At 52.6% G+C, this 10,129-nt stretch overlaps 1 protein-coding gene across 2 annotated transcripts in view; it reads right to left on the bottom strand.

Moving 5' to 3' along the window:
* Positions 1-10,129, bottom strand: part of Dnah17 (dynein axonemal heavy chain 17) — a 111,581-nt gene that overhangs the window by 5,681 nt on the left and 95,771 nt on the right. For both annotated transcript variants that reach the window (XM_021175677.2, XM_021175676.2), the window contains 4 exons: positions 8,543-8,691; positions 6,452-6,579; positions 5,931-6,158; positions 3,988-4,179 (listed from right to left, as the gene is read on the bottom strand). In XM_021175677.2, the coding sequence (XP_021031336.1) occupies positions 3,988-4,179; positions 5,931-6,158; positions 6,452-6,579; positions 8,543-8,691 (697 nt within the window). The remainder of the gene's footprint in view (positions 1-3,987; positions 4,180-5,930; positions 6,159-6,451; positions 6,580-8,542; positions 8,692-10,129) is intronic.

The following is a 10,129-nucleotide window of genomic DNA, read 5'->3' on the forward strand; positions in this document are numbered from 1 at the left end:
CTGTCTCAAAAAAACAAAAAAACAAAACAAAACAAAACAAATCTCTTTGCTGTTGTGTGCCCCAGGCTAACTGACTTGAATTTCTGGGGGGTGATCTGTCTTTGTAGGAGTGCCAACATTACAGGTATGTGCCACTATGGCTTTATGTGGGTGCTGGGGATCCGAACTCGGGTTGTCAGACTGAACATTCAGAGCTTTACACATACACACACACACCCATCTCCCCAGTCTTGAATTGTCATTTTCTAACTTCAACTTTTTTTTGTTTGGTTTTAAAATGTATTTTAAAAATATGTGTGGGTGGGTGCTGTTCTAACTTCATGTAAGTCTGTGCACCATATGTGTGCCTGGTGCCTGTGGAGGCCAGAAGAGGGCATCAGATCCTCTGGAACTGGAGTTAGAGTTGTGAGCCATCTCGTGGCTTCTGGGATTGAACTCTGATGCTCTGCAAGAGGTGCTCTTGGCTTCTGCCGTCTCCAGCTCTCACCAGGGCTTTCTTTTCTAAGCAGTTGGGCTCAGGGATTGGTCACCAGAGACAGGGTGGGTTCCCCCACCTGCTGCACAGCCCTGGGGCAGTTCTCGGAGGATAGGCACAAGCGTTGAACTTGTCCACCGGAGACATCGCTACTAGCAGTTGCTTAGCATCAGGCATGAGCTGTGTATTGGGAGAGCACTCAGGATCCGCCAAACCTAGAGCTCTGATGGAGGAAGATCAGCCAGCGCGGGCAGGGTGGAACACCAGGCTTGTTGGGACTTGCCTGTCACCGTGGGAGTGATATTCTCAGAAGACTGGAACCTGTGTGTGTTCCTGTGGTGGAGGAAAGGTTTTCTGGCAAAACCACCCCTTGTGTTCTCTCTCTAGAGGCCTCTGTTGGCATCTGGTCTGTTCGAATTTGCTTGGAGGTGCCACAGGTGACATGTAGCCAGGGACCACCTCATCACCACAGGTGGGGACTGTGTCCCTGCAGGCAGTGCTGGCTTCCTACACGTGGCTTCCTGCTCCAGTTGGGCTGGCTGTGTTACCAGGACAATGAATCGTGTGTGGTCCAGGCAGTGTCTTCTTGCCCAGTCTCCATCATGGAGGCTCTAGGCAGGGGAGATAGGGTGGGCTCTCCCACCTGCCTGCAGAATCACTCAAATGGTCCTCAAAGGGACACCAGCAAAGATTCTGGGAGGACACCTGTACTGGATGGTGACCGCCAATGTCAGCGATTGCTGAGTATCAGGCATGGCCTGTGCACTGAGGGAGAGTGCAGGGGCCCCTGAGCCTCAGGCCAGAATGTCCTTCGGTTGCCCACAGGGAGGGACCTCTTCTTCTGACCCTGGGCTTAGTGTCCGCTTGCCTTTGACCCTCCCTCTCTTTAATGTATCCAGGCTGACCTTGCACTCCTGCTCCTTGTGCCTCCCTAGTGCCAGGGTGCCAGCCGTGCACTGCCATGCACTTTATTGAGCTTTCTGTGAGAGGATGGTGAGGAGGACAGGGCTCCTGAGACTCATCTGGTCCCGGCTGACTTCCCCTTGTCCTCATGCACCCTAGAAGCTTGGCTGTCAGTCCTGTTCTGTCTGAGGCTGAGCAGCTTGCCTGAGATATCCCAGTCTGTACGCATAGATCCAGACCCACTCCCCACCAGCTTGGCACCAATTGTCACCCTGGAGCAGTGTTGGGTTCTGGCCTCCCTGTCACATTCTCTGCATGTCAAGTTCACTCGCTGCCAAATACATATGGTGCATGGCTCTGTGCCCTTGCCCCTTGGCCTGGGAGAAGTCCGGGCTCTTTCTTTTGGGGACCCACAGTCTCTGTTGCTGTTGAATCGGGGTCACCAAGAATAAAGTAGAGAAGCCTGGGTGTTGGTGTGTGCGGCCCTCTGGTCTTTTCTAGAGAGAATGCTGGGTCTGAGCCCTCTTCGGGGGTGGCAGGTACTGGTATCCATGGGAGGTGGGGACTGCAGTCAGATGTAGCTTATGAATGTTCAGACATATGTGACAGCCGCTCACAGAGGGACGTCTGTCCAGTGGACTATAACTTTACATTTTTCAAATCCTATTTTTTTTTTTTTTTTTTTTTTTTTTTTTTTTGGTTTTTCGAGACAGGGTTTCTCTGTGTAGCCTTGGCTGTCCTGGCACTCACTTTGTAGACAAGGCTGGCCTCGAACTCAGAAATCCGCCTGCCTCTGCCTCCCAAGTGCTGGGATTAAAGGCGTGCGCCACCACGCCCGGCTTCAAATCCTATTTTTAATGATTTTTTTTAAAAAAGGTTTATTTATTTCATGTATATGAGTACACTCTAGCTATCTTCAGACACACACCAGAAGAGGGCATTGGATCCCATTACAGATGGTTGTGAGCCACCATGTGGGTGCTGGGAATTGAACTCAGTACCTTAGGAAGAGCAGCAGTCAGTGTTCTTAACCCCTGAGCCATCTCTCCAGCCCTTGATGATGGTTCTTAAACACTCTAACCCCCCTTCTAGCCCACCACCTACCAGTGATAGGAAACAGAAAAGGATATGGGGGAAGTGGAGCTGTTCAGACGACAGGTTCTTCGGAGCAATTCCTGCCTGTGATGTCTGGAAATTGGCAGTTCAGGTCACAGGTTAGCTGCGGCAGCTCAATCCATTTGTAAACATTTCATAGAAATATCAGCAGTCCAGTTCGGTAGAATCAGCTTAGCAAACAGGAATCAGCAGTGGTGTCTTTATCTAGTAAACATAGCCAGGCCTCAGCCAGGAGGGACCAGGGCCAACAGGAACGCCAGGAAAAGTTCCAGGCTGTGCCTCTCTCAGTGAAGCGAAGATCAGCGAAGACCAACATTGCATAGCCAGCTCTATAAGCAAGCCTAGCTCAGCCTCCGTCACTGTCCATTGAGTCCCGTTTATACCCTCCAAGTCACATGTCCTTTTTGCCTCAGCACGTGCGTGCGTCTGTCTTAGATGACATCACGCTGCCAATCAGTCCGAGTCCGCTGTAGGGGCAAGAAACCCCAGCACTCCACCGCAAGTTTTTTGATTGTTTTTCTCTATGGAGTCCCCGCAAAAGCAGCCCAACAACCGCAGTGTAAGGCAGACCAGTACACGCAGGTCATCAACGAAGAATGTTTCATCACTTGTCCTGTCACGCATGTGCTTGCTTCAGCAAAGCAGCCTCTCTCCCGTGTCTGCAGCAGCTAAACATTCTCTCACAGGTCTGCCTTAGCCTTTCACCCATGTCCACTTCAGGAAAACACTCCTTCACACGTTTGCAAAACACCATCCGACACAACGGACTTTCCAAAGAACCCTAAAGTTTTCACTTCCATGGGCAGCAGAGCATTCTGACTCCACACTCCCGTCCTGAACCAGCTCACAAGTGGCCCCTGTTGGTGTGCAGCCAGACTCCTGCATCTGCCTGCCAGAGTCGAGACCCTCGATGTGGACATCTAGGCATCTAGGGTCCTATTTGTGTCGGTCGAACACTACCCAGCCACATCCCTCGCTTTTTTTTTTTTTTTAAAGATGAAGTTGCCCATGTTATCTATTCTCAAACTGGAGATCCTCCTGCCTCAACCTTATGGGTGTGGCTGTGCACCTCCACACCTACCTGAAATCAACATGCACCTGATATCTGCAGCCCCTGGCAGCATGCTTGGCAGGTTGATTTCCATTAGTTGAAAGAACACAAAAGAAGAGCCTTGTGCTAGTGTGTGTGTGTGTGTGTGTGTGTGTGTGTGTTGGTTAATAACAGTAGCCACAGGGGTGGTTGGTGGTGGGGTCACAATGCTGAAGGGCCTTGGTGGTGTCTGATCTGCACCACAGCTACCTTCGCTTCTGAATAAACCACCTTTGCCGCTCGCTTTCCCATCTGTGTGCAGTTTTTTCCAATTCTCTGAACATGACACCAAGAACCCGGCGATACCCGGTCCAGACAGCGACTGACCCCCAGGAATGGAAGGATGGAGCAGCCATGTCCCATACCAGCTAGTTGGGGACGCTTAGCACCCTGCTCCCCTCACCTTGGGGTTGGCTTCCAGGTAATTGTAGAGCACATTGATGGAGATGGTGAGGTCCCCATTGTTGAAGGGGTATGACCGGTTCCAGCCCTGGGCGCCAAACTTGCGCCTCTCGGCTACTACAGCGTGGAAGTAGCACAGGGCGAAGAGGATGCACTTGAACTCGATCTCCTTGGTGCACATCTCCAGGGTATCCTGTCGGGGTGGGGTGGGGGCGAGAGAAGTCAAGAGGGAGGATTCTACATGGATGCTCAGCTCTGTCTCTGCCATTGATTGACTCCATCTAAACTAAATCCAAATCCCTCACAGCAGCCACAGGGGTGCCCATCTGAAAACTCAGGGTTATTTCTCCAGGGAACATACTCAACTGTGTTCCCGGTTTATGTGTTTCCAATATGATTTATTTAAAAACAAAACAAAACAACAACAACAAAAAAAAACCCGACTCTGGGTCTTGCTACGTCGCAGCTCAGACTCAGCTGGAACTCACACTCTCCTCTTTCAGACTTGTGGGTGCTGAGATTACAGGCACACATGCATACATACCTGCCCTTAATATATATTTAAACTTAATTTATTGTGAATGTGTTCCTCAGGGTATGTGTGCCTGTGTGCATGTGAGCGTGTAGGTTGGAGTCCAGTCTCTGTATCCTGCATGCTTGCATATAGGGCCTGCGGCTTGAATCCACATTATCAGGATTGGTGGTGAGCCCCCTTATTTGCGGAGTGATCTCATGGGCCTCCAATATAGCTTTTAAGAGCAATTTTAGTGTACTCCTATTTACTAAAAAGAAGCTGGCCTGGCACTGGCATGCACCTACGGTACGGTACCAGCATCCAGGAGGCTGCAGGCTGGCTGGAGGTGAAGGCCCCCTGGTGCTAGGGATGGTGCCCCGCCCGTCTGTCACCCACAGACTTCTGCAAGAGTAGGAAGGGGATACTGCAGGCTTAGGTCAAGCATGGCCTGCAGTGTTCACCACTACCCTGTGCACCCAGGAGGGTAGCCTCCACCATCTCTCTCTTCTCTTCTCTCTCCTCTCTCCTTCCCGTGTGACAGTGGTGTGCCCTTTAAGAGCAGACTGTGAATGGTCTGTGGTAGATTCATCGTTCATGTATTATGGGAGGTACGGAAGTTCCATGTTTCTCAGATGCCGTCCTATCTAGGTAGATGTGTGTGGTAAGGACACAGGATTCCAAAGCCTCAGGCATAGGCTGCAGCCTGAAGAAGCAGTGTGTGCCCACAGAAGGTTACAGCGGAGGCTGATGAGAGCTAGGGGGCTGGCAGGGACAGTGGCCATGGGGATGACAAGGTGGGAGGGCTGTAAAGCTGACTTGGGGACTGAGAGGCAAGGTCAGGGAGCTCTGTGTGGAGGTAGAAACCCAGCCAAGCAGGCCTGGTGCTCCCTGAAGCTCTAGGGTACTGGGCAAGCCCCTGCACCCACCTTCCTCTATGGAGGGAACAAGAAGCCATCAGGGGAGAAGGACCTGATCATATGACTGCCTTGTTCAGGGTGGTACCAGAGGACGTGGTAATGGAGCTGGAGGGTGGGGACAGCATCACCACCTGTCTGTCATCCATCATCCTTAGCAGCAAGCTTTGGTGGCCCAAGTAAGCTTCATACCTCCGGGGTTGGGGGGTGGGTGTCAGGGAGCGCTGTGACCCAGGGCCTCCACAGTAATGACAGGCACCCCTGCCAACTGACAGGGCAGTGATGGCCTGAGGTAGCCATGAGATAGTGATGGCCTGAGTGATGGCAAGAGGTAGGTGAGTTTGCCTTTTCAGGGACATATTCTGATGTGACATTAGTGTGCTGGTATGCTCGTGTGGGTGGGAAGCCAGCATGGAGGAGTCTCTGGGACTCAAGAGGGACATCTTCGCTTGCTGGGCCTGTGTCTCCTTTGCCTGGCCGTGCGTGGGTGGACCCACCCAGTGTCACCATCCCTACCTGCGTGAAAAGATCCAGCGCCTTGTGCAGGTTGGCGTACATGCCCGTGGGAGGCTCGTTGGTGATTTTGATGGCATTTTCCAGGATGCCCTGGGGGATGATGTGCGTCTCAGCAGTGGGAGCAGGCTCAGCACTGATGAACACTCGGTAGTCCTCATGGCTGCCTGAGCTGTAGCGTTCCACCTTCTTGTCCAGGATACCCAGCCATCTCGCCACCAGGTGAATGTTCTGTGGCAAGGAGCCCTGCCTCAGGCCTGAGTGGACCCCTCGGGGCCCACCCTGTCAACCCTAACTGGTGTGGAGTGTTCCTGGTAACTCAGCCTTAGGATCCACCTTGTTTGCTCCCCCCATCCCCTGCCCCGGGCTCAAAGCATAGACAGCATGGTCCCCAGCACCCTTTTAGGAGCTGTAAGGGGGTATGGAGGGGCTCTGTGCTGGGGAGCCATAGAGTGGTGCCCCAGCAATGGGAGGTTCTATCCCGTCCCCAGGGACGTGACCATGATGGCAGAAAGAGCCCTCACCTGCAGAATGACCCAGTGTCCCTTTTCGGCAGCCACATCCAGCGCGTTCTCAGCTACCACCTCTTGTCCTTGCCCCAGGGACACATTGTGGAGTTTCCCATTGTCTATGGTAAATCCCAGTTTTTTCCCTAAAAAGAGGGAAAACAGGAAAAGTACAGGGGTGATTCAGAACCGTGGTTCGGGCACTGCATTCCACAACCGGGAACACTGCACGCCTCCCATCTTGTTTATTGTGGGGTGGAAACACATATCCCGTAACATGACCATACTTTGGCCATCTGGAAAGGTGTGGCCCAGGGACATTCGGGAAACTGGCCCTGCTGTGCAGCTGTCTCTCTGGTACCACCATCACCACCCCAGAATGTGTCAACGCCTTGTGACCTTGAACTCCCTCTCTGCTCCCCTTGCCTGGCACTGCTGTCTGCTCTCCGCCCCTGTGTGTCAGCCTGTTACAGGCATTTCATGGAAATGGGGCTGCCCTCGCTGAGACAGACCCTCACCCCTCGCTGTGTTCTTGTGTGAGCTCTGAGCTCTCCACTTCCGTCAGAGGAGAAGCATGGATTTGGGTGATGGGTAACAGCCCATAATAAGCTCTGGCTCTAGCGGCATGATGGATAATGTTCATTGCCAGCATGGCCAGGTATAGCTTCACCATGGAAAACTCCGTTCTAGATAGGTCCGTGAGGGCATTTCAAAAAAGAAGGGGGGGGCACCTCAGTGTGAGTGGGGTTGCCCCTAGGCGCTGGTGTCCTAGCAAGGCTGAGAAAAAAAAGAGTGCTTCTCAGCCTGTGAGTGGCGTCCCTTTGGTCACGGAACCACCTTTCCACAGGGGTTACCTGAGACACAATGTTTCCATTACAATTCTCGGAAGTAGCAAAACTACAAGTACGAAGTAGCAATGAAGCAAAAAAAAAAAAAAAAAAAAAAAAGAAAATAATCCCAGCACTTGGGAGGCAGGCGGATTTCTGAATTCGAGGCCAGCCTGGTCTACAAAATGAGTTCCAGGACAGCCAGGGCTATACAGAGAAACCCTGTCTGGAAAAACTAAAAAAAGAAAAAAGAAAAAAAAATAAGGGGCTGTATTAAAGGGTCACAGAGTTAGCAAGGTTGAGAGCCGCTGAACAAGGAGAACTGAGCTGAACACCCGCCTGTAGGTGTGGTGTGGCCAGCCGCCTGATGTTCCCCTCAAACTGTACCCAAATAACCCTTTCCCAGGTTTCCTTTTGCAGTGTCTTGCCCCTCAGCTGTGATAAAAGTAACCTAGTCTGTTTCTAGTAGGGAGGGAACAGGCAGGAAGATGTCTTAGTCAGGGTCTCTTGCTCTTTGTCACACCATGATGAAAAGCATCCTGGGGAGGAAAGGGTTTGTTTGGCTTCTGTCTCAGTCACAGTCCATCACAAAGGGAAGTCACAAAAACCCGGAGGCGGGGGCTGTGGAAGGGTGCTGCATGCTGCTCTCCAGCTTGCTCACTTTGCTTTCTTACAGCAGCCAGACTGCCAGCTTAGGGTGGCACTGCCACAGTGGACTAGACCCCCCCTCCCCCTGCCCTGTCAACCACCAACCAAGAAAATGCCACAATAGCTTATCCACGTGCTAGTCTGGTGGGGGCACTTTCTCTTTCTTTCTTTCTTTCTTCTTTTTTTTTTGTGAGACAGTGTTTCTCTTTATAGCCCTGACTGTCCTGGAACTCATTTTGTAGGCCAGGCTGGCCTAGAACTCCCGAGTGCTAGGATTAAAGGCGTGCGCCACCACGCCCTGGCGGGGACACTTTCCCAATTGAGGTTCTCTCTTCCCAAATGACTTTAGCTTGTGTCAATTTGACATAAAAGTAGCCAGCACAAAGGCTTGGGGGTGGACCTGACTTTTAAGCCTTTAGGGACAGACCCAGCCTTGGACTGGAAGGTGCTGTGGTGGCTCTGGGTATGGCATGCCTTCCCCTCTGCCCTGCCCCCCCTCTTCCCACTGCCAGGCTTGTTTCTCCACCCCAGCATCCCCTTGCTGGTTGCTGGTTTTGACCTTGATCTCTAGGGAGTTCGGGGTCCCTCTGTGTGGTTTTGAACCGTCTTTCCATGGGGGCCCATTTCTGCCTACCGAGGGCCTCCACGTCTTTGAGGGGGTCAACCCCGGGGGAAAGGATGAAGAAGATCGGTGTGGAGGGGCTGCTCTCTTCGTAGGACTTGGAGAACTCCACGCTCCGGCCTTCAACGAACTTACTGCCCATCTTCTCTTCCACAAAATTCCTGAGGGGAACACAGGCTCTGTGGGACCCCAGGCAGCTGGGCCTTGCTTGGGATATGTGGGTGACTTCAGCCCAGGTAGGTGGGCCATTCTGGGTGGACTTCCTTGAGGGAAGTGGCATCTTGCCTTTCAAATTTTAACTAATTAATTACTGTGTTGAGAGGTGGTCTGGGGTAGTCCAGTAGCCTAGGCTGACTTGGTATTTGCCATGCAGCTATGAACCCCTCCTACCTCAGCTTTCCAAGTGATGGGATTTCAGGTTCCTGTGTGTCACCACACCATGCTGGGGACTGAACCCAGAGCTTTAAGCTGAATACCCACCTTGCCTTCATCTGAGCTGGGCACCCAGGGAATTGCTCCTCCTTCCATCCCAGAGGCTCAGGGAATGGGATGAAGGATGCTGCCCTTGATCTGAGGCCTCCAGGGTCCATGTGGGGCGATGAGGGGAGGAGCAAGCTCCACCCAGAAGGCTACCTGGCTAGGATCCATCTTTCCAACCCAGCTTTGAGGGTTTACTGCCCATCCGAGGTAGTCAGGCACCTTTGCTTGCCCAACGCCCCTCCCTCACTAATTCAGGATCCTCCTCCCACTCCCCCCAGCTCAGCTCTATGGATGTTTATCCCTTTCTCGGTCCCCAACCGACCCTGGCCTTGTCCCTTTCCACCAGAGGAAAACAAACAGAAAAAGTCCTTGGAGAGCGAGGCCACTTGTGGCAGGGCCCATCTTTGTCCGAGGGGGTTTCTGTGGGGATGTGAGTGGCTTTGAGGAAACCTGGCTTATGTGTAGGCTGCATGGAAAGATGGATTGGACAGAAGCCAGCCCCTTGCCTCTGTGCCTGGGCTCTAGAATCTTCCTCTGTGCTAAGCTCCCTCCACCCCGCCACCGCCACACATGGGAGGACTCAGGTCTTAAAATTACAACTCTTCATTTGTGATTGGCACCTAACTGACACCAACTTTAGGCATAGAGGGTTCCCCTGTGCTTTTCTTTTTCCTCCCCCAAATGTAAGAAACCCCGTTTATACGACAAGGGAGGATTTTGCTTTCAATCTTAGAGCCTAATGTGGGAAACTCTGCTTCACTATGCCGTCCGTGTTCAGAGCATCCCTCCATACAGGCCAGGAGGGCCAGAGGTCCTGCTCATCACACCCTGAGCGTCTGCAAGCACCCAGGATCGGGGCTGAGGCACGGTCGGTAAAGGTTCAGCCAATAATTGCCAAGCATGTGCAAGCCTGGGCTTCAGCCTGGGCATGGCCATGCACACATGTAGATCTAGTGCACGCATGTAGATCTAGCACCCTAGAGGCAGACACAGGAGGAGCAGAAGTCTAGAGTCAGGCCGTCGTGGTGGCACACGCCTTTAATCCCAGCACTCGGGAGGCAGAGGCAGGCGGATTTCTGAGTTCGAGGCCAGCCTGGTCTTCAAAGTGAGTTCCAGGAC

Source organism: Mus caroli, chromosome 11 (genome assembly GCF_900094665.2).
Source record: "Mus caroli chromosome 11, CAROLI_EIJ_v1.1, whole genome shotgun sequence".
In the NCBI taxonomy this organism is placed as follows: domain Eukaryota; kingdom Metazoa; phylum Chordata; class Mammalia; order Rodentia; family Muridae; genus Mus; species Mus caroli.